Genomic DNA, 25,564 nt, shown 5'->3' on the forward strand with positions numbered 1-25,564 from the left:
CTACATTCCAAACTTCAGTTCAGCAAAAGAAGAGAGTTCATTTAGTGTTCAAAGGACATCATTTACAGCATTCCAAGTTTCTATTATATAAGTGCTTCTGTATTATACATTCAGCAGGGAGGTGAAATTTCACTGAAGAAACAACTACAAGATTTGAAATAAACATATAGCCTTCATGTGAAATCCCTCATCAGGGATGAGTACTGCAAGATGTGCTTTCTGTAATTAGCTGTCATACTGCAACATAACAGAATATCCACTATAGTATTTCTTCAACTACATACCTTTGAATACTTAGGCAAAGTCCCACACAACTTAATAATAATTACATTTGTCAAAACACAGAAAATGCAGATCTATGGTAAAGGCAGGATAAATAGTTTGGGCTTGACCTACAGGGATCAGATAAAACTTCAAATTTGAAATCATGTAAATATTCCTAACTATATGATACTTCCAAACACTACTCCCACGATTAAGCATTTTAAGAATTGTGGCACTGAGCTGAAAGCTGATTAAATTTGATATAAGTGAGGTACTAGAAAAAAAGATAGCGTCTAATTTTGTTGGAAATACGGTGTGCACATATATAGTCATTTTGACAATGAAATGTACTTGTTGCTTTGTTCCCTATCAGGTTTGTAACTGGTCTGACATTATGCTCGTTACCCAACCTAATTACTCTCTTCTACTAGTAATATATTTAATTCCAACTATTTTAATGTGTAATTTGATTCTCCGTTCTCAGCTACATATCAGTCATGGGATACATTCCATAGTTATGAAGTATTACCTTGAGAGATTCTGTGGTTCCCAGCACACGGCCAATTTCTGCCTTGGGATGCAAATGCGCAATTCTCTTTGAAATCTAGACTTTAGCTGAGGTTTTTTGTTTGTTTGTTTTTATTTTTGAGTAAAACACTACTCTACGTTACTTCTTTAGCTTCATTCCCCTCCAATTACACAGCTATTACAGAGCAGAGTTTGTGTCTCATGCCAATGCTTAGTGTAATTAAATTAAATACATCTATGTGTATATATCACGGTAGTTTTTTTTTTATAAATTTAAGCTACTTCACATCCATTTTCTGTGTAGTATAGCTTTTATTTATAAAACTATTATTAAAAATAAAGGTGTTCATATATTTATGGTACACACATTCAAGTCGTTACATGTATGCTTCCCTACTGCATAATCTAGCAACTTTCCAAAACAAAATTAAATTCCAGACTTTCATATAACCTCAGTAGTTACAATTTTTAAGAAAGAAGACATCAAAAAGAATGCAGAGAATCTCATCTGCGTTCTCCTAAGTGTGCTGGAGCCCAATCCTGAATAGTGCACACAGGCAAAATTCTCACTTAGAGAAGTGAATGAATATTCATTATGCATTTATTTACTTCTGGTATTATTGGATTTAGCCATCTAATTAAAACTATTAAAAGTATTAATTAGAGGACAATGCAGTTAATGGAGTTTTCGTTTACATGAGCTTAGTGCACCGTATTTGCTCAATTAAGTCTTGTCTACACTCACAAACTCACCAGAACTACTCCAAAATAATCTCTGTTAATGGACATGCACGTAGAGGGACATGTATACAGCAATTCATAATACTAATTCCACAAAACTATTTCCTTACAACTTGCATTATATTTTTCTTTCCTTAAACTTTTATTAATTTTTTCAGTGTGGAAAAGGTCTAAATCTTGTTAGCATCAATATTCTGCACCTTTGATAACTTTTACTCTCTAAGACTTCAGAGCGCTTACATCACTGTTTCCAAACACATGAAGCTCAGTCTTGAAAAGTAGGAACTAAAGTCTTGTGTATCCATACAAATTGTATCAGATTAAAGGGAGAATAGTTAAGAACACTTGTAAGTAACTCCATGAGAAGGCAATCACATTTCTGATTAAGAATGCCTTTTCTTACTTAGCTGGCTTTGAAAGTGGATTAAGCTGTTTTGGACAATGGTACTTTTATTGAAGAAGAAAGCTCCACTCACTTGAAATTATTTGGGGATAATTATTCCAGAATACTTAATAAATCCTTATACCTGGCTTCCCACCAGCGCTCGCTGTGCTGGTATTGTGTACAATGCCTGCAAAGCAGTTGTCTCTCAAAGAACCCTACTGTCAGAATCAAGCAATTAGATGCCAAAAAACATTCTTGGAGGATCACTGCACATGAGAAATGCAGCACAAAACTATGTGATGACAAAATGCAGGAATTTTATTATTTTTTGTAGGCTGGCACCACAAATACAACTACTGGTTAAAAAAAAGAACAACAACAATGGAAACAAAATCAAACATCACCAAAAAAAAAAAAAAGATTAAATCTGAACAAAATAAAAGTTATTTTCTTTCAATAAGTTGTAGCTTCAGGATAGCACGCGCAAAGTGTGGAATCATTATCCACTGTTCGGACTCCTTCCTCATAACACTAAAGCCCTTCTTTGGACTATGTATCTGTAGCAGTAGGCCAGCAGAAAACACACGCTCTGTGTTACCTCTCTGTAAAACCATCATTTGCACCACCGCCAGAAATTACCACAAAGTGGAGAGGCATTCTGGCCATCACAGAAAAATATGAATTAAAACATGCAAACATGTCCCATCTCTGTTTGAGAAACAGAAAACACTGTTCTCTGGTGGCGATGTTAGCACTTTAAACCTGCTCTTGGTCTTGCTTTTCCCTACAAGTGATCTTAATCTGAAGAGAAAGCCCATCTCAGCTCACCAAAGCAGGCTGTGCTGTTATTTCTAGCCTGAGCTCAGGCTGCCAGCAAGGACCTTGGCCTCGGATTTTCCATCTGACTGACACATGACCAGAGCAGCACGCTCAGACACAGAAGGGTTCTGGCATTGCACCCACAGTGCAAATGAATGATGAAAACCTTAATATGAGAAGGCACGGCTCTATGTGCAAAGTTTAAAAACATGAAAACATGTTGTTATAATTTCACTTGGGCTGCTATTGACTGTATAATTTCAACTGAACTCTCTTTTTTTTTTTTTAATATTGAGATGGGTGCTTTCTGATTTCTTTTGTTTAGCCACTTTTGCCAAGAGTAGTGTGTGATTCAGTCTAGTGATAAAATCTGCCTGCCAAGCGGATGCCAACTGTTTCTACATTTAGTCTTTACTACACCGTATACTTCTTGTGCTTGGATTGATGCCAGACCCACCAGAATAAGAGAATTTATAAAAATATTAACTATTAAAAAGAATAATAACATCACCATGGCACTTAAGAACGTGCTCAAGGAGTGCTTACCTATTTTCAGCATAATAAAAAAAAATTAGGAATTACAAGAAATAAGATGAAATAGCAAAGGCTGATAAGTTTACCTCTGTAAGGTATTTCCACAGCATCAGAGTATGGCCACACCAGATTAGAGGCAAAGGTAACTGCCAAATTTGTCCCTTTTGTCCTCTCAAAATTTACATGAAACGAGACATTTCCCGGAGGTTTTGCCTGTCTATCCTCCAAATTTCCATTGTTTTTGTAGAATAACCTTTAATTTTTGCTGAACTTTAGCAGTGCCCAAAGCGAGTTCTTGCAGAATGCTGTCTTAAATCCCCTTTTGTGGGCAAGGCAGCTCTCCCCAGGCAGCCTGGCAGCCAGAGCTGCCTTCTCATGCCATGCTCTGGCACACAAGGCTCAGCTTCTCTGCTCAGCTCTCTGCCCTTTCTCTTTCCTGCCCTTTCTGCCTTACTCTTTTCCCTTATCTTTTCTCTACAGCAAGTCACCTCTTTCAAAAACTGCTTCTCATGCTTTCCCTCTGTCTTGTTTTGTATTTCTCACGTTTTCTTCTTTTCCTACCTCAAATGACGAAACAACGCTAAAGAGATGGGCCTACAGCCAGGTTTAGAGACAATTTAGTCCACTTTAAGGGACAGGCTCAGTTCTGGAGGTGTGAAGAAAGCCAGGCCAATGGGCCCAGTGGATCACCCCCAATTCTGCGTTCAGGCCACCAGCACAAAGATCTCTGGTGCTTCATTGAAGCCACAGCTACACACAAGTGCAGAAACAAAAGTACTTTGGCACTGTAATCAAACTGGTGTCTTGATTTTTTCTTTCCTCTTTTCCAGATACTATTCCTAAAAGTACCAATTATCAAAAGATCCTCACATAGCTGTGAAGTGCTTGCCATTCCCAGGCATGGCTCTCAGTTTTCTGCTCCCAGAAAGCCCAGCTCAGTCTCCTGAAGTCCTCCAGTAATTAGGGAGTAGAAATGCTCACACTGGTATACAGCAACCCCTGATATCAGAAAGCCTTCTCTATCTCCAAGGTACCCACATTAAATGGCTCCTGAATTCAGCTTTGGCTGGCATAAACAGTTCTGTGGTACAGCCTGGAGATTCTTTATTTACTTCATTTAAATTGAAAAAATGGGAGGCTGTAGTGAAATAAATACAGATAATGTTATAATGTTTTTCAAGATTAGCTTGCAATAAAAATAAGATGAAGATCCTCCTGCATGATTTTTCTGCAAAGACAAGATTCTGTGGACATGAAATTAAAGAACGCATGTAGTTCACTATCAGTGTCAACAGAAGGACCATAGTATTAATTTATGACAAAAATCACAGCAAAGTGTCCATTTTACACAAATGCTTTCATTACACACAGCCAGCAACCCAGGATATTTAATAAATAATACACGTACATACGTACATCACTAGTTTGCCCAATATCCTGAATTACAGACCACCCTGCAGAGTAGACACCACATTGTCAAGAATCCAAGAGTAATAATACCCAGTCCATTAAGAAAATTGAATCAACAGCAAATATTTCCTAACAGTTGGCACATAAATCTGAAGTAGACTTTATATCTAGCACAGTTCAAATTCGTATATGCAATGTTAGCAACTGCTACCAGAACACAGGGATCTGCCGCAACCTCCCTTGACAACAACAGCTGCATGAGATGAAGCACACTTTCTACTAATGACAAAGATGGAATAAATGTTTGGAGAAGACACTCAGATAAAGTCCTACTCTTAAGAAGATGCACTCCATAAAAATACAGGAGCTGTGTATCGACACGTTGTTCAACCTATATGTATTTTTAGACTTGATATAAATATCAGCAAGAGGAACCATTTATGCTATTCTTCACAGAGATGAGTAGGGTACAAGTAAGCATGAAAAATGGCCTACTGTATTTCATATGAGTTAAAAAATGAGTATTTATTATTCATTTTTCCATTATTCAATTATTCATTTGACACAGAATTCCACTCCCATTTTTAAAAGAAAGAAAGTGGTAACAGATATAAAATACGTGTAGTTGCTCTTCTGCATCTTTTGGGGCAGTATGACAAAGTAAGCGTCTGTCATTCTTTCATTTTTACAGTGTGGGTTGTTTGTTTTTTTTTTCCTCCCAGAAAGACGCATAGCTACTTTGCATGTAAGTGTTAAACATTAGATATCTTTCCAGTCTCAGATGTACAACTAAATAGAAGTCCAAAAACAGCACTTAAAACTCCTAGCACAAATACATTATATGGACAAATATCTCCTCAATCTTAAATTTTTGTAAAAATCTTCACATTTATGTTCAGATAGCCCAGCCACCATCAAGGTAAACAAGCTAAGATAAAGAAGGAAATAAAGAAGTGTTCATTAAGGTAATCCCATTTTCTTTATGATAACTTGAAGCAATAATGCCACTGTCCTGCCTCAAGGAAGTCATCTGAAGGCCAACATTATCGTACCTCTAAATGTATATTCTGGCAACAAACAAGGAAACTGATTTTCAGAATAAATGAACAACCACAGTCACACCTTAGCAGTGTGGTGGAAAAAACAACAACAACAACAACAACCCCGACATTTGGTGGGTTATGTATTTTTTTTTCTAATCATCAGCTGGGCTGCTAACTAAAACTGATCATTTGTTTCATTGTTTTTATTGGGTTTTTGTTTGTTTGTGGTCTGGTGTGGGTTCTTTGTTTTTGTTTTCTGTTAGAAGCAACATCTTAAGGATTAACTTCAGGGTTTGGGATCCGCTTCCGATTATCATACCTTCCAGTGAAAATCCTTAGAACACACGAGGGAGCGAGTATATAACAGACGCTAAAGAGAAGTCCTAATAGAGTGGGCTAGAGGAGCGGGTTGGAAGCTGTTCAGACATCCATAGATTCTACCTCTGATGAACTTACTGTAATTTCCAAGAAAAGACATGTGAGATACAGCTGAACTGTAAAGGAAGGGCAACACACTCAATCTTCCCCTGCTTTCTCTACCAAAAAGTCAGAACATTGCTCTCCTGAGTCCTCTTTGCTGTTCCTGTAAATAGTATCTGCTCGTACAGAAACAAGATTTAATTTAGAGTTAATTGTTGTTGTTGTTTTTACTACTATTATTTTTAATCCATGTGCAAGATAAAAGCTTATCAGCAAATTCATATTTGATGCAAGAAAAAGAAACATCAGCCTAAAGAAGTAAATTGATATGAGAAGATACACGTCTGTCACAACCTACAACATCATTTTTGTAGCACTACAATACCCTGACAGCAGAAAAGTAAACAGACAAATATAAAATCTTAAATTTTAAGCAGCTTGTATATGATACTTGCTCAAATGGGATAAAGGAATTTACATGCTGAAGAGATTACTGAAATGACATTTGCATATTTGTAGAATACACATAAAAAGAAAAAGATAATTCCTTCTATACCTTTCTCTTCCAAATGCCATACCACAGCATACAAGGAGGAAACACTGAAGGAACAGTTACTTTAGAGCCAGTTGCACTGATGTTACAGTTACCAGAGCGTACTTCTTAGGATAACAGCTAACTTAGTTTGTTGGGGATGCCTGGAGGTCATCCAGTCCAACTTTCTCTGAGAGCAGCTTCAGCCAGAGCAGGTGGCACAAGGACAGAAATACCACAGTCTCTCTCCGCCCTTGTTTAGGTGCTTGGCCACCCTCATGGCAAGAAAAAAGTTCTTCATATTTAAGTACAATTTTCTCATGTACAACTTGCACCTATTGCCTTGAACCCAATTGACTATTCTGTGAGAAAACTACCAGATCTACCAACAGGGTAGGGCAGCGGATGTCATTCCCACTGATTCCAGAAAGGATTCGATACGTTCTCACTCTATACTATTGCACCCAAGGCTGGATATTATGGTCTGGATGGGTGGACAAGTAGATGGGAATGACATTGAAATGGTCAGGCTCAGAGCACCCCCAGTTAATGGGTCACTCCCTGCCTGGAGGTCAACAACCAGTGGGGCACTGCAGGTGCCTAAATCACAGCTGGCCTGCTTAGCACATTTACATCAGCTCTGCTTTACACACACAGCCCCTCACACCAGGACAAGCGGGGGGCTGCTCTGCTGGAACAGGCCTGGGGCTGAGCAGCACACTCCCAACGCAGCCTCTGGGGTAAAGGAAGAAATTGAGCCCTTCTGCTCTGCATTCAACAAAGCAAAGTAACTCAGCTGCGTCAAAGGAACAACTGACTATTACTAATTTATTTTTCCACCTGGAATAATCAAAGAACCTGAACTTTCAGACAGCTGACTGGGTCAAAAGAGGTAAGAGGAATTCTGGAGGCTTTGGCCCTGTGAGCAGAGATGTTCCCCACTCCATAACACTCCTATAAAATTGCTCTCTCACTTTAAAATGCAATTGTCTAAAGCAAAACTGGAAGAAACCAGAAGGTCACAGGCACTATTCAAGGAACTCAAAGTTTCTATCACAAACCTTTCCTAAATGTTTTTTCTAGGAGACAGAATGTTTTAGCTAGTACTTTTCCAAATGAGTCACTAACACCCTTGTCTTAATTCTACAGCTGCTGCTAATTTGAAGTGCCAGCCTTCCCCCCTCTCTCCCCAGAATGAAATAAAATATCAATGCTGCACTGTGCAGAAAATGGAAAGTTAGATGTAACATTATGCTACAAGGCCCCTGGAAGCCTCATTTACTTTCAATTCTTTCTTCCTCATAGACCTACACCTAACTTAAGCACTTTCAGCAACGTATTTCACACTTTCCCCCACATTCATTGTTGTAAGAATGAAACACAGATTGAACTGTTTCATTTTTAAACATTCACTGCACCAATTATCAAACTCAATTTAAAACAGTAAATGAGAAATAAATTAATACAAAATGATGCTAGTAGCTGTCTGCTTACTTACTGTGCAGTCAATAGATACAGGTTGCCTATGAGCTATGTTATATCTTCCTTTGGTTTGGATCCTTCATCCTTGCTGCTAAGGATGTGGAAAAATTTGTAAACAGAGAAGCAAGCAACATCATTTTGTTGCACGAAAGCAGGAGATGAGTGGGTATACTATTTTGGGGGCACAAATTTACCCCACCACCATGAAAATCTCCAGCTCTTCAGGTATCTCATTAGTTGCTGGACTGCAATAATACATTACATTTGGGAGTTTGGGGGTTAGTTTTCTTGATTCAGCTCAGTGAGTGACCATGCCAGTACTGGCACTCAGGAAGGGGCAGGAATGAGTTGCCCGGGGCAATGGGGAAAGACAAGACTGCCCTTTTTGGCTGCTGTGCATAGCTATGTAAAATTAAAGTGATTATGTAGCTATGGCCTGAGGGACAGAAGAGGTCACAGATACTGCCACAGCCTATAAACTGCCATAGAAATTGTGTCAGCGTGTGTTGCCAAGAGACAAGCAAGGGAATTCAGTTCTTAACCTGTAGTAAAAGCCACAAAGTGAAACCCATTCCTGCTACCCCTGGACAGCGGACCAACTTCTCACTCTCAGTGCAGTCATGTGGAACACTCTAGGTTAGCACTCTTTATCTACTTGAAATTACTTCGAAGCAATTCTCACAGGCCTTACACGTATAGTAAAACTTCAGAAATTTAGCTGAAATATATTTTGAAATATTTTCATCAAGTCAGAGCAATTGAGCATAAATACAGCATAAATACATACCATGAACAAAGCAAAGTAGCTTACCAAGGCTATCATTAAAAATGAGAACCGTGGTACCCATGTCCAAGCCAAGCTCTTAGCCTCCCTCGGTTATGAGACAATATAACAATATAACTCAGCTTAGAAGTTAACAAAATTACATTTAAAGGCAGAGTTCTGCATTTTCAGCAGAAGATTACTAAGCAAGTACATGAAGGCAGATAATAATTACCACCTATTAGCTACAGTAAATATGAGCTGAATTTGTTGTGTGCCTGTGTTCTGACTGAAACAAATTAAACTCAGATAAACAGATTCTTATCAGCACATTTGTCCAACATTTTTCACTTCTCTGAATAAGCAGGTGTTTTTCCCACAGACAGCTATGACCACAGCTTTGCACAGGCTGTAGAACACATAAGCAATACAACAAAAAATGATCATACCATTTGTGGCAAGCCTTTGGCTAGATTTGAACATGTATCTTGTATCTTTCCCAAACTAAAAACATCATTTCAGGAAGAACAGTGTATTTTTAAATTGTTATTTATTCTTGATTCTGACTACTTGGAAGGCTGCAACTGAAAATGCAACTGTACCAAGCTGCATTTTCCAGTTTATTCCCATGCCTTTGTACAAACCTCTTTACTGATACCACAAGTGTACTTCATTAGGAGCACTGAATGAGTAGCATCAATTATCTGAGTAAGACTGATGGATCTAGAATCAACATCGATAGCACAGATCGCTGGGCTACAAAGCATGTTAGCAATTCTCTCAGGTCTTTGTTTCATTTTGATTAATTTATGTACACCCTAAATAGATATTTGCCTGAAATGTATTGTTTTATGGAAAAATTGTTTTAAAGAGTGCTTTATTACATTGTGTTAATCTCCACTGGAAATTTTCAATAATTTGGCAAATCTCCATGTTCCTTCAGCATGAAGTGAAAACTTAGAAGTTTACTCACAGGAAATTTCATCATTGATTGAGACCCGCAGTTTTATGCTCAAAGCAGAAGCAAAGCATTTTGAAGAGCACAGTCCTCTTTACAAATAAGAGTAAGACTCCAAACACAGCACGCTCAGCTTTGGTTTATGGGGAAAACTACAGTCATTACCAAAAGTAACAGTAAAGTTGTGAAAGAAAACATACTTTAAAGCACTATTTTATTGAAAGAAATTTAACTTCTCCCCCACAAACCTACTGCACACTTTTCATGACTGCCTAGGGATACTGCACTGAAGGTAGAGCTAAAAAATACATTGGTACAAATCAGACACGCCACACAATTCCCATCTCCTATGGTTGTTGCCCATTTACTGCATAGACCCTGATTACTGAAAAAATGATCTGAACATAGTTTTGGAATATACCTGGTGCCTGGGGAGAAAACAACCAAGCACAACAGAAAAACAGGACTGAATAAGCTTTTTGAGCCTTTTCCAAGCCATGTATTGGGTTACCACTTCTGTGTAAAAGTCAATCCCATAATATTACTGGGCTCAGGATCTGACTCATACACCAGCAGTAAAGTTACTACTGAATCAAGTAGAGGGACTGAGATTTTGTTGACATTTGTTAAATGAGGCCAATCATGCAGTATCAAATTAAGCCCCAAGCACAGCGTACTCCAGGGATGAGTTTAGTCTCAAACTTCTTGAAATTACAAAGCTAATAAGAATCTGTCATTTCTGCCATTAATGATGTGAGGAAAATATTTTTTCTTTGTAATTTGCAAATTCAGCCTCTAAGCGCATATATATTTATACCATTCCTCCCCCTAAGGAAGTTGCATTAAGGCAGGAAAGTCATGGCTTTTTAAAACATCTCTGAAACGATTCCATAGCAAAACATACAAAACAGGCACATCTTAAGGGCACCATCACTGCCTCTCCTTGATCACAGCCTTGAGCACACCATCTACATGTCACACTGCCTCACTTTCTCTCTTCCAGAATTACGAATAGCATGTTATTGCAAATCACCTCCAAATTAAACATAATCAGCAGATCCCAAGCATGAATCAAATTTCAAAGAAATAAAACATTGCTCGTATGAAATCAAAAGCAAAACTCACGTTGACTTTAATGAAGCCAGTCTTCATGATGAAGGTACTGTGAAGTGTTTCTGCACTGAGTATATCCTTACCATCATTGGAGTGATTTACAAAATTACAGTGGTGATGCACTTAAACACGCGATACATTCACACACATCTTTCCTCACTCCGCCAAACAATGCCATGATTCCAGTGAGGAGTATCTGGGCTCAATCTTTAAATTATTGCTATTAGCAACGTATCTGGTCACGTCCTGCTTCTAATGTGTATTTACTCATTAGACTTATCTGACATTACATCTCAAGAGAGGCCCTGGTACAGAATAATTCAAGGCAAAACTGGAGTATTTCAAGGCAAGGAGGACAAATGCATGCAGAACAACGTGCGAACTTTGCCTGATCCATTTCTAATAAGGATTCAACTTCTGAAAATACAAGAATTATCTTTCTGAAGAACATATTTCTAGTTCACAGCAAGTTACCCAAACTAAACTTCAAAAGTTAAAAGGAGCTGTAACTGGGACAAGGACAGAGATTTCCACTCAAACGAAGGTAGCAGGAATGATTACATAAACCAGCCACTGAGATCAGTCACGAAAAGCCAGTGACCTCTCTGATGGATGGACACAAGCACTCCCAATTCTGGAATGGATGTTTAGGAAAAGACAAGATGCTGTTCATGGGGAACACTCTTCCCTTCTCCATTTTTTACATCCCCTGAGATTATTTAATGGCACTGAAGGGATCACGTCCAGTACTTTCAAGTATTTCTTAAAATTGGTATACATTACATTTCTTTCCCTTCCACAATGTGGTGCCCTTTCAGAAGGAGTTCTTTGGGTAGTTACACCTATGGAACACAATAAAACCTTTGCCTTGCAGGAATAGGAAAAAGCACATTCAAGAGGCTAATGAGGATAACAGGATCATGTATCTGTGTGGAGACAAAAAAGATTTGCCTGCAGCAAACCTGTCCTTCCCCTCACCCCACTCTTCTATGGATTTCCAAGCCCTGCCCAGAACCAGAGAGATGCAGAATTACGGACAATTAAAAACTTCACAGGTGCGTACATTATTTCTATCAGACCTTATAAACACATTCACCCATTCTCTGTGTTCCTATAAACCCAACTTGCTTTTCACTACGTACAGATTTTGCACTCATAGTACAAATGGAATAAATATAAACAAAACTGATCAGAACTGGTAATCATCCTTAAAACAGTTCAGAAGACAGTAACACTTTTTAGAGGGCAGCAGACCTGTGCTGGGCACAGAAAGCTGAGGAAAGGCAATCATCAGCAACAAACCATCAGGGTGTTCTGCAGCTTCTGCTCTAGAACCAGCAGTTCCTCCATCTGTCTGTAAGCTCTGTGCCCTGGACGCTGAACTGTGGATTACCCACAGCCTCCTAAAAAGAAAGTTTCCTAGCTGCTTTGTAGCATTATTACAGCAAGGCTCCTTTTACCTGCTGTCCCACTTTGCCATCAACAGGTTTGCACAAAAACTCGATGTTCCCATTTTAAAGTTTGCTGTCAACAGCCTGAAAATACATTTTTGACACAATAGGATCTGCCTGCTCACCTCCTGTTTCCATCCATCCATAGAACTGCCTACAAACCTACACACAGTTCTGGAAGTATTAGTTCTTCTCCTAACTGCCAGGGCACTCATTTTGCAGCCACCAAATGACACAGTTAGAAGGACCACATAAAGTAATTTAGCAAAATTCACAATGTTTGTGAATTGAGTTGTTATAATCTAATACCACATGAAAGAGATAGAATACAATCATTATCTATTATCTATTGCTATCAGATACCTGCACTTCAAATAAATCAGGCTCTCCATAGGAAACATTGTCTTTTTCTACAAACACTTTCTTACACTAAGAAAATCTGCTTTATGATGCAGAAATCTATCACTAGAATTAGACAGTTAGATTGTCATATTATTCTCTAAGGAAAACAGCAATACGGACAGCTAGCACAGAGTCTTTGAAAATCAGTGTGCACTGTGTCCCCGAACTCCTTTAGATACGTAGGTAAAGGAAAACAAAGCAGAAATTCCCATTTGTTTCTTACTTGACCAAAACAAACAAGGTGCAGCCTAGTGATGCCCATTTATATTTGTTTATCTGCACTCCAGCTGCTTTGCTATTGTTACAACACCTGCCTGGCATGCCTATCAGTCAGAACGGCATTTAAGGTTTTGTAAAGCACACACATCTTAATTAGCATAACTTACTAAAATGTTGATGTTCATTGGACTTACAAATATTTTTTATGCTCTCTGACATGCCAAACAACATTACAATACAGGAACTGTCCTAAAAATATACTTATTAGAAGATGCAAAAAAATTAATAGATATTACAGAATCACAGAATTGTAGGGGTTGGAAGGGACCTCCAGAGATCATCGAGTCCAACCCCCCTGCCAAAGCAGGTCCCTACACCATATTAATTGAGTAAAATAGGGTAAAAAGTGCTGTAAGCCCAGAAAATGCAAGCGGTTATAAAAGCTTTAACTTGAAACCATTTCAAACTTTCTAATTTCATTGCCATGATGATTTTTCATATTAGAAGCCTTACACCTTCTTCCAATATTTATTTTGTTCATTTTATTTAAGTCTGTGTCCTCCCTCATCTTTTTCAATGCTGAACTCTGCTCAATTAAGGGGAAGGAGGTGCTGAATCACAGCAACTGTTTGTATTTCTTCCCAGAATATCTGACTGAAACAGCTTCACTGCTTCATGGATAAGACTGTGAGGATCATAACAGATAAACACAACATCTGTTTTTAAAATGTGCAACATATTTTGTAGCAATTAAAACAGTTGACCATATCACATTTAACCCTAAGAACCATTAGCAGTGCATGCAACATCTAATGAGTATTTCTGAGCTCTCAATGGAAAAAAATATATATATATATCCATACTCAAGTAATTCCTGTCATCTCCTAATTATCAATTTGTGGTTTATTAGTCAGCAGATTTTCCTTCATCACTTAAGGAAGGACAAGATGGAAGCAAAACTTCCAGCCTCAGTATCAATTCCTTCCCCCCGTGTGACCATGTACCATCCATCACCCATCACACAGACAGCAAAGGCTGTTCAGTTCTATTCTAATGCAGGTTTGACAAGAACCAAAGGTTTCTTCAGAATTACTGAAATATTTAGAGTACTGGGCAGTGGCTCTCCTTTTAGAATCTAAAGATATACCAACTGGAAAAGATGAATTAAATTATTTTTTCAGAGAGGGTCCATAATGAGATTTCTTCCATTACTGAATCCTACATTCTTGAATGTCAAAACTCAGGACTACTGGCCCTCCTGCCCCAGCAAGGGCCCACCTGTTTTTTTCTTTTTTTTTTTTCTTTTTTCTTTTTTTTTTTTTAAAAAAAAAAAAAAAAAAAAAAACGAGATCTCTCAAAAGAGGGGACTTCAGATCCCAGATATTTGATTTCATCTGTGTAGGTCAAACGGCTGTGCGCTCTCCCTTCTGAAACAAAGTAACATGATTTCAGGCCCTATCATTTCATAGCGAAGACTGCAAGATGCTTTGAAGATGTCATTGACTGTAATGCAAATCAATATTAAATTACCTGAACAGGAAACGTTTTCAGAAGATGGTCCATCAAGCTTTCTCATAGGATCATGGATTTCTAGGATCATACCCTAGTAACTACAGTAAGCTATTAGAGCTCTCCTCCCTCTTCAATTATTTACAGGTCAGGAAAGCCAAGTGACATTGCTTTATGTGTACTCAGTGGTACGGACTCGCTTCCTAACTTACTAACACCGCAGAAAATCAGAAAAGAAAATGCTTCTGAACAAAGGCATTTTCTCATTTGAGAATGCAGACATAGGCGTGCATCGGAGAGCTGAGTGATGCAAGGGGCTATCTGCCAGGCATTGTACTTTCCTAAAAATAACGCATGGAAATATCCGTATCTGAAGAGTCCTGAAGCGACTGCTCTGCGGCGCAATCTGTAAATGGTGACACACTCTCCTATTTAGCCCGGTGTCAATTACACATGTAAGAGATAATTACTCACTTCAAATCACCTAAAGACCTTCATTGTATTTCTGTCAATTTCTGTATACATGAAAGCACATTTCAAAGCCTCCTCACTGCTGACTTGTAAAATGTCTCATGACTGTCAGACCAAATTTATTTTTCGGCCAAGCACTATAAATTACATCTCACAATACAGTATCACAGGACACAATAAACAGAAGAGCCTATCGTATGTGCAGATAAAGAGAATTCTTGTCCTCTCACTGCCATACAGGCCAGGCACTTCCATGGAGGGAAAAAGGAAAAAGAAAGAGGAAAAAAAAAAAAAAAAAAAAAAAAAAAAAAAAGAAGGAAAAAATAAAACCACAGCACAGTTATAACCTCTAACAAAAAGTTCACACATTGAAGCCTCATATGGGTCCGTTTTGATTTGTGAGGAGTGACACTGGTGGTTGGAGAGGCTTATGCTAAATGTTCCAGACAGCTGATGCAACCACCTCTGCATCTGCCAGTTTGCAGCGTGATGCTTCTAGAGCAGCGTAAGGGCTGGCTGCCCCCACAGCCTCAGAGGAGAGAGGGGAAAAAATAATATAAAAGACAAAAAGCTGGGGATTCACCACCGTTAGAACTGCTGAAGTCCGTTTTCCGGCGCACGAGGGCTACCCGCGGACAGCACAAACCGCCACAGCCGGCTCCTAAACACCTTTTTGAGCCAGTTTGAAAACTGCGAGGCGGCTGCTCACAAAGGTCCAACTCCTCAGACAATGCGGACCCGCTCGGCCAGGCGGCGGTGTCCCCATCGAGGCGGAATGACGGCCACCACCGGCGCGCCGCTGCCGTGCCCCGCCGCCCCCCGCACGGCAGCTCGTCCCTTCCCCGGCCCAAAACGCGGCGAACAGCAGCGGCTCGGGGCCGCCGCCCGAACTCTGGGTCGTTCCCCGCGCAAAGCGAGACGACGGCGGGGCCCGCGGAGCTCCGCTTCGCCGAGGGCGTGCGGGGGAAGGGAGCGCCGGGAGGACGAGGAGAGTCCGGAGGGCCAGCGGCGAAGAGCCGGCAGGAAGGGGCCGCCGGCTCTTTCCTGTCTCCGACCCCCGTACTATCCAGCCCGCCCCCCCTCCCGAGCCGCGTCCGCGCCCCAGACCCCGTCTGGCCGTGCCATACCTTCGCCTGCAGATACTGGGGGTAGTAGTAGGTGGTGTACTGGGGGTACATCTGCTGTTTCCACACTTTGCCCATGAAGCTGGAAATGTAGCCTGCAGTGCAGGGTTGGGGGGGCACTTTAGGGGGCTCCGGCCGCCTCTCCGTCTCTCCTCCTCGCTGGCGGCGGCTGCTGCTTCTCGGCCGAGCGCGGACCTTCCTCCTCCGCCCCGAAGCCACAGCGGAGCGGGCAGCGGGGGCAGGCGCTCTCGGTCTCTCTCTCTCTCCCTCTCTTCCTCCGCGAGTTGCTGCCAAGTCCCCGCCCGGCCGGGCCGAGCAGCGGCGGGCCGGCTGCGGAGCGGGGAGCGCTCGGGGCGGCGGCGGCGGCGGTACCAGGCAGCGGGGCCGGGCTGGCGGCGAGCGGGAGGAGGGAAGGAGGGGGCGAGGGGCGGCGCTTAGCCCCGCTCCGCGCCCCGCCGGGTGAGCCCCGGGCCGGTGGCGGGGCAGCCCTGGGGACAGCGCGGGGCCGAGCCGCGGGGAGCGGAGCGGGGGCTTGGAGCTTCGGCTGAGGGAGGGCTGCGGTGATCGCGCCCGCAGCTGGCGCGGCTCTGACCTAATTAGCCGGGTTGGGCTTTGTTACCGCCTTTGTGCGGCTCGAAGCAGAGCGGTGATGCGGGACGCGGGTTTTCGGGAGGGCTGGGGACCATTTCGGACAACTACGTTTGGCTGGCGGCGAAGGGTCTGCTGGGCTGTTAGGAGCAGAAGAAATAGCAGCGCTAAAACCAGAACGGTAGCCGCAAAACCGGACCGAATTGTCCGTCTGGTCCTTAGTGCATCCTTGCATTTGTACTTGTGCCAGCTGTGCCGGGTGCGCCTCAGCCTCGAGCAGGAAGAGTTTCTCTTGCAGGCAATATCAGGCACGGTTGGCTGTTTTCTCTCTGAAGGAGAATTTCCCAGACATCAGAAGCGGGTACCAGCAACACCCCCTCAGTGTTTATAATAAATACATTTAACCCAGCAGGTTTAGTTCTGACAACTGTGTCTTTTCTACCCAAAGATAAACTGATCCTCAGAATATTAAGCAGATGCCACTTCTTTGTCACATTAATCACTTGGGTTTGTCTTACCGCACCACTTATTAACAACATATATGCAAGGTCCTTCTCTACTGCTGGTGTACAAGTGTTAACCAAGCTGAATGTGGCAGCAGCAGAAAGAAGGATTTAAAAACTTAAGGATTTGCAGACGTGCTAGTACAATAGCAAAGGTGGCCTTTCTGCAGCCATGAATTCCTGGAGGAGCTGAACAACGGGAGGGAAGCAGCACCTCATCTGAAGCCTGGCTGAGCAGAGGACAATTACACAAATGACATTACAGCTCACCTGGCCAGTTAAAATGTCTTTACAGTGTTTACCAGAGAAGAAATTTGTGTATCGTTTATGGGCCACACAAATTAGAAGACTACTTGCATCTTTGTGAGATGGCTTTTTCTCCAGGAAAGCTGTATGAGAGGATTTGGGTTTGTTTTTGTTTTTGTTTTTTTTTTGTTTGCCTGTTTGTTTTATGTTTAGGCATGGCTAGAACAACTATGAGAAAATGGGTGAGTGCAAAAAAGGCCACGGATGTCAATAATTCAGTATCCATCACATAGGAGCAACTGAAGTTAAAACTGGGAAAAGCTGAGCAAAAAAGAAATACCATGTTGTTGAAAGGGTTAAGGAATTGTGCCTGGAAAAGACAAAATGGCCATGGCCAAAATCAGCTGCCTTCTGCTGGCTGTACTGGCATTTACGCAGTGGAAAAAACGTAAAAGCTGCAGTTCTATCCGAAGAATGCCAGGTAATGTGGCTGCAGGGTAGGGTATGGTCAGAGAACAGTAGAAATTAAGTTTCGCTACTTCATGGGGAAATATGCTGCTGCAGCCCAGCTACGTGATGATAATGTTATAGATTGCTTCAGGAACAGCCAAGTTGTGGTCTGGAATTCTTGGTTGAACTACCAAGAATGCAGTGCTGGCCTCTTAGCTGACAGGTTGTGGTGCTAGTACACTTTGTTTCTTCTGAGAAAAACAGGACAAACAAGAAGAAGAAATAAAGACCAGGAATTGGTGGATTGACCTGTGGGGATTTTCTTGAGGAGAAGGAAAGACTAAGGAAGAGCTGTGAAAGAAAAATACATGTTGTACTATAGACAGCTAGAAGAGTGTTTTCCTAGAATCCATCTTCATATAAACAATGACTGTAGTTGTCACAGGGTGTTGTGCCATCACAAATGGGGAGAGAAGCATCCAGAAGAAAAAATCTCTAGGAAATGAGGAGGGGGAAAAGGCAGCCTGTACCATTCCAGCACTTCAAACTGCAGCCGCCTCCAGCTTAGCTCTGTCGAGTTACTGAGGAGGGCTGCCAGGGAGAGGAGCAGCAGTGCTCTGCCACAACAGCTCCTGGAAGTGATGAAAGAAGAAATCTGGCTGAGAGAGTATTTGATTACAACTGTAACAGCTAAAGCTGATCTCCAGGCTCCTTCCCAGTCGCTCCCTGCAGGGACTTAGAATTTTCCCAAACAGAGCCTTTTGCTCTAAAGCTTAATCTCATCCCCAAACACGATCTGCTAATGTAAGCGTGAGGCCAGTTTGGTTCCATCTTATTTCAACCAGGGTATTTTCTTATCATCGCTCTACTGCTGTTGGAATATCTGGTCTGCATTCTTTAGCAAAGCTGAAATCAAGGCAGTTAAAAACGGATAGTTTAATATTTATCACAGTTAATTTAAAATGTAAGCCTGCAACTTAATTATTGCAAACTTTTACGGTGCAATGATCCCACTGACAGCTAACGAGAATTTGCAAACGATGCTCAGTTTTTATTAAAATGAGATTGGAAAGCATAATTATTTCATTGAAATTGTTTACATGGGACTCCATTGCAATTATTCTATTTCTTTTTTGATATGGTATCGAAAATGTTCACTGCATTAAAGAGGGAAAAGTAAAGAATTCTTAGGTGAGCAACCTTGATTTAGCCTCATTGAGAACAATCTCTGCTTGTACCTTTATGATGTATTGTCTATTCAGTCAACTTAGAAACAGGAGTGCAGGCTGTGTGATACAGACAGGATGGCATAGCAGTGGGGACTTTAAAACAAATGACAAATTTCTTAACTGTTTATACGCTCAGTATTGTTTGCCTTTAGCTGCTTATTCTACATTCCTAGCCTTTAAATTTAAACCACTTTATGCCGTCTGCCAGTACTAACTCTTGTCTTCATAACCAAATATTCAAAAGGTTAGAAGTGCTTCTGTCGTTTACACACTGCACAAAGTGTAGGACTAAGAAGGAAGGTAAACACTGAATTGTATACTGCGTGTTTGCCGGACACAAGTAGAGCAACCAAAAGAGCATTTTGCTTTAAAAACTGCCTTCCTACAGAGCACACCAATGGAAATGTGCTGTGGCTTTGTCAGCGTTAGGGAAAAGAGAAATCCACGGTTTCATCCATATCAGATTTCACTGGATGTTAATGGAACATTAAATATTACTTTTTTCCCCCTTATTATAATAACAGTCTTACTGGTCTGGTTTGGACAGACTGAAATATGATAAAAACACAGCTGGGATAGTGCTGCACGGGCCAGAGAAGCTCTGTATGTGCTGCTGTGTCAGAGGAGTTCAAGGACAGCTTGGTTAAACTCAATCAACTGTTATCCACAGAGTAGGAGTGTTGGGTAAGAAATCCCATTTAAGCTTTCCAGATTAGTTTAGACATTAGGAGTTCTACCCTAAGGCAGAAAAAGTCAAATGCAATGCAGAATAAAAGTGAAGTATATTTAATCCTCCTCACTCCAGGAACTAGGTGAACTGCTGTACTATGCACCAATTTGGGTCTTTGCACTAGTTTAGGCCAAAAGAGACAGGCATGTTTCTGCTGAAATCAATTTTACTTTGACATAGTCAAGAGTATTTGAACAACCAATTTTTTTTTCTGGTCAAGATACCAGCTAGAGTCTTGGGAGATCTTTGTCTGTCACCAGATCTCCTACAGAATGTGTGTGAGAGGGTGCACGAGTCGCTCAGTTACCCTGTGCCTTACTTCCCCAGTTTGCAAACTGTGTCAAACATTCACTCTCTTCTGTTCTTTGTCTGCCTTGTATCAGCAAGCTGTAGGCAATACAAGGCACAGAAATAATTTGCTAGGAATGTGCCTAGCACGATTCGCATAAAGGTGCTAAAATAAACAGAGGCAATGGCAGCGCATCATCTGGGCATGCAGAGAAGACAGGTACTGCATCCTAATCTGCACATACATGCAACAACAGAAGATACAGTTTATATGCACTAATGATGGGTGAGGACTCCAGAAATGCAGAAATATTTAAGCCATCACCAGTAACCTTTATGCTATTCCCCTCGCCCCCAACACACATTGTTCCAATTACGTGCAAGACCTCCTTGTTATAATGCCATCCTCAGCCCCACGGTAAGGCCTTGACTGCTTTGCAACACAAATGAAAGGCTCCTCAATCCGGGTCGCAATAGGCCACACTCCTAAGCACAAAGGCTAAATAAACGGCCTTTGTCAATGGGCCACCAAGATGAAAAGCACTTGATTGTTTTCATCAATTAAATCAATCCTTTAGACTTCATGGCTATTAACTCTTTCAACAAATTCTTAAATATTTATTTCAATTGAGTGGCTCCAATTCTGTATTTTTCCAGTAGCTTCTCTGGCGTAGCAACATCACACCAAAATGCCACAGAATGTGCCATACTTCTGTCTTTGATCTTCCAGCTGAGCTGCTCCAGTTAGCTGCAGCCAGCTCCATCCAGTTTTGTGGCATATACAAGACATACACTATTCTAAGGTCATCCAACAGAAGTGTTTAACTGGCACTAACACATCAGTTTTTAGCACAGTTCTGTGATCAGGCTTCCCCTCCTGTGAAGCTCCATGTGCACCAGGCAGTGCTCCCATTACTAGCAATGGATGTCAACAGAAGATGCAGCTGAGCTGCTCACAAAATCATGTTTGTATTTGCAGCCAAACGTACCAGTTCAGTTTCATTGATTGCCACCAATGACTTTTTCTTCTTATTTATACAGATCTGAGAGAACCAGTCATCTTACAAGCACTACATATTCTGAGCATTTCCTATGTTCTGGTTTATTTAATCCTAAGATAGTTAGCTAATAAAGATGATTGCATTATACCAGCAATAGTTTTCTTTCAGCTTTCTTCATAAAACCTGTAACCTGTAAACCATAAAACTCTGTATTCCAGAGTCTCTCTAGAAATTCTGTCTCCACTGTGCAGCACAGGAGCAAGGAAGAGAATAATTATGCCTCTATGCGATCTTGACCAGCTGTAGATCTTTCATGGTGACATTTCTTTTCAGTTTTCTCAGTTTCATGGCACTGTTTGCAATTCTTTTGCACTATGCACAAATAGTTGAGGAAGACACCAAGTCTAGCTTGTTTTGGGTGCAGCATGACAAGAATTCCTGTGGGTAACTTTTTACCAGCTTGACCAGCCAGTAGTAGCTGGCCTTATTTAATTCAAACTATTGATTTTAAATATTTGAAACACTTTTCTTTTCCTGTTCAAACGAAAATTGAAGTTCAATAGACATAGATAGAGGACATCTTATTTCTACAGACTTAAGGGACACATTGCACCATTTTGAGGCATATCTTAAACAAGTTCTGAATGAAAGATAGAGGATACATTCCTTGATGTTCTTATTTTTGGAATAAAATTATTCCCAACTATGAAATGTGAGCCTCCCAATCCAAACACGGTTGTATTTTACTCAAGTTCTGAAGCTCATGAAATATCTAATAACTATTTCTGGTGTCTCAAACACCATCTCATGTCACCATAGCAACATCTCCAGTGTCCCACGCTCTAAGCTTGGTCAAGGAGAGGGCTATACATGGAGGCTTAAGTGGTTTAATTCAGGTGCTGGTGCTGGCCACTTGGCCCAGGCAGACCTCAGCTTCCTGGTTTCTGATACAAAGCACCAGCTTTCTCATTTTTTTGCAGCTATTGATTTTCACCATTTAGGACCATCCTATTCATGCCCATCTCTGTTCCAACATCACCTCCAATTTAAATTGCCTGAAGGCTTCAATAGTTACAGTAAGGTAAGAGATGAAGGAGGAGAAGGTGATAAGACTGCATTTATTATTTCCAAAATAAAGCAGTTTAAACCAAAGAGTAGAGGCTCTTTAACCTGTTCAAATATTAACTTTGACACCTTTCATGTCTTATGTAATTTAATAAAACCAGATGCATTTAATTAAACACACTTGAGCTATGTATCTCAACAGACATCCATCAGTGCAGGCGGCTGAGAATGGACAAGGAGAAGGCTGAGATACTCAATAACTTTTTTTGCCTCAGACTTTACTGGCAACTGCTCCCCAGTGGATCTGAGGGTGGGAACTGGGGAAGCAACATCCCTTCCTCTATAAGCGAAGGCCCAGTTTGTGACCTCCTGAGGAAGATGAACATTTGTAAGTCTAATGGTCCCAATGAAATGCCTCACAGTGTCCTGAAGGAACTGGCAAACATAGTTCCCAAGCCACACTCAGTGGCACTTGAAAAGTCATGTGAAGTCTGGTGAAGTCCCCAGTGACTGGAAAAAAGGCAACGTTACAACCATTTTTAAGAAGGCAAAAAAGATGATACAGGGAACTGCTGACCTGTCAGCCTCATCTTTGTGCTGGGGAAGATCATGGAACAGATCCTTCTACTAAGGCACATGGGAGAGAGGGAGGTGATAGAAGACAGCCAGCATGCCTTCACCAAGAGCATGACCAACATAGTGGCTTTCTGTGATGGAGTAACTACATCAGTGGACTAGGGAACAGTCACTGATGGCTACCTGGACTTCAGTAAGGCCTTCAAAATGGAAAGTTATGGATTAGTTGAGTGGATTGTTCAATAGACAAGGAACAGGTTGTGAGATCACACCTAGAGGATACTGGTCAATGGCTCAATGGCTGCATGGAGGCTAGTGATAGGTGATGTCCCTCAAGGACCAGCGCTGGGACCAATGCTCTTTAATATCTTCACTAATGACACTAACAGTGGGATTGAGTCCACTCTCAGCAAGTGCGCAAATGACACCAAACTATATGATGTGGTCAACAGGCCTGAGTGGTGGGGTGCCATTCAGAGAGACCTAGAAATACTCAAGCAGAAGGCCCAGGAAAATCTTGAAGGTTCTACAAAGCCAAGTGCAAAGTCTTGCGCCTGGGTTGTGACAACACCCACCCATCCCCAAGGTGGGGGATAAAAGGATTGAGACCTCACCTGTAGTATTGAGTCCACATGTGGAATCCACAGTACAGGAGAGACATGGAGCTGTTTGAGCACACCCAGAGGAGGGCCACAAAAAATGCTCAAAGGGCTGGAATACCTCCCCACGAGAACAGGCTGAGAAAGTTGGGGCCGTTCAGCCTGAAGAAAAGGCTCCAGGAAGACCTGAGAGCAGCATTTCAGTATCTAAAGGGGGGCTGTAAGAAAGGACACAAACTTTTTTAGCATAGTCTGTTGTAATAGGAGAAGGGAAAATGGTTTCAAACTAAATGGGGGAGATTTTGATTGGATATAAAAGAGAAGCTTTTTACTCTAAGGGTGCTCTCAAGGCATTGGCACAGGTTGCCCAGAAAGCTGGTGGATGCCCCATCCTTGGAGACGCTGAGGGTCAGGCTGGAGGGGCTCTGAGCACCCAATGTAGCTGTAGATGAACCCCCTGTTCATTGCAGGGGGTTGAACTAGATGACCTCTAAATATCCCTTCCAACTCAAATGATTCTATGATAATGATTGTACGATTCTGTGATGATGATTCTATTTTTTTTAATTTTCTTCACATAAAAAAGACATCTTTCCCACAAAAGGACCACAATGCACTGCCATTTTGAACTACCTCACGTATTTAAGCTTCATTCATATTTTATCACGTTTAGCTTCATCACAAACAATTTGTAAATGCTGAACACTCAGATCTAGATACACTCCTATTAACATTTACACTGATCTATTTCTTCAGAGCTATTACAAGTTGTGTCTCCACTGCATAATTAATTTTTTTAAAAAATAACATCTCATCACCCTTGAACTGCTATAAAATGGAAGCTTCCTCCTCAGCTTTGAATCCATTTCTGTCTTCTCACGCTCCCATAGCTGAAATGACAGATGCTCTGTGGAGTTGCGGTGGGTGATTCATTCTGGCAGCCGACCCTGCTGTGGAAGCCCCAGAATTCCCTGCTGGAATAGTTCTCAAGTGATGCAGCACTGACAAAGCTGAGTCGTGCAATTTCATTTATTTTTCCTTGTTCAGCACAGGCAGTACTGTTCGTGCCAAAGTGAAGTCGTGGAACTAAGAGGAGCTGGATGTCCAGGGAGGCTACGATGTATTTGTTAAGAGTCTGAAAAGTTTTTTCTTATTTCTGAAATTTCTGAAATGGTAATGGAAAAGTGTTGATCCAATAAGTTGAGATTCCTCTTTGTCCAATTTTTTTTCTGCCTTAGCATTGCATATTTCAAGACATATGTCAGTGGAGGATACACCCCTTGTTTAAAATTTAGTTTGAAATGTTTAGGCTGCATCTCTCCTGTTCTCTTACCATGCTGTGATAATGTCACAGTAAGTTTTAGATTCATCTTGACACTTTTCTGAACCCAATTTTTGAGGCCATTTCAAAACTTGAATCTGAGACATGGAGAGACTTCTATAAGATTGTATAAGGCTTAGATTTTGTTGCAGATGGCATGAATGGAATGGGATGAAATGGGATGGGATGGAATAGAGCAGAACAGAACAGAATAGAATAGAATAGGAATAACAAATAATTTTGGATATTCTGATTCCAATGCTGACACTCCAGTTTAGGACCATCTCAGGCCTCCAATCATTTTGCTGTTCTTAACGTAAATGAGAGAATACGTAAGTAAAATTTTTAATTCTCACTTATAGATGTAACCATTTTGCATCTTGATTGTTTCCAAGATGATCAGATTACCACTCTGTGATGATTCTTCTCTTCCTTAGGATTCCACACGTGTCACAAATATTGTGATATCAAAACATATTTCAGATATTTGGACATAAAGTGTATATGCTATAAGATGTCAGCATTCAAAATTCTTTCCAGATCTTGTGGTTCACAATGCTTTGTAAACCAATGCAATTTTATTTTACCGGAAAGTTACCCAAATAAAAATATTCCATTTCCAGTTCTAGTCTCTGGGGCTTTAATCCACTGAGAAATGTAAGAATGTACTCACTGGTCGTGGGATAATATTCCTGTCAGATGCTAGCAGTATTTATTGCATCATTTGATGAGTTTTGATTCCTTGTTGTATAAATTGATGCACTTTTGCCTCCATTTTCACTGCGAGAGGAGCAGAGGCA

At 41.0% G+C, this 25,564-nt stretch overlaps 1 protein-coding gene across 2 annotated transcripts in view; it reads right to left on the reverse strand.

Annotated features, from left to right (window-relative positions):
• Positions 1-16,246, reverse strand: part of RBMS1 (RNA binding motif single stranded interacting protein 1) — a gene marked incomplete at both ends in the record, with an annotated part of 135,062 nt that extends 118,816 nt beyond the window's left edge. For both annotated transcript variants that reach the window (XM_079539260.1, XM_079539259.1), the window contains one exon: positions 16,172-16,246. In XM_079539260.1, coding sequence (XP_079395386.1) covers positions 16,172-16,246 — 75 coding nt within the window. The remainder of the gene's footprint in view (positions 1-16,171) is intronic.
• Between the last annotated feature and the right edge of the window lie 9,318 nt (positions 16,247-25,564).

This window comes from Tetrao urogallus (genome assembly GCF_951394365.1).
Source record: "Tetrao urogallus genome assembly, chromosome: 8".
Classification (NCBI taxonomy): Eukaryota; Metazoa; Chordata; class Aves; order Galliformes; family Phasianidae; genus Tetrao; species Tetrao urogallus.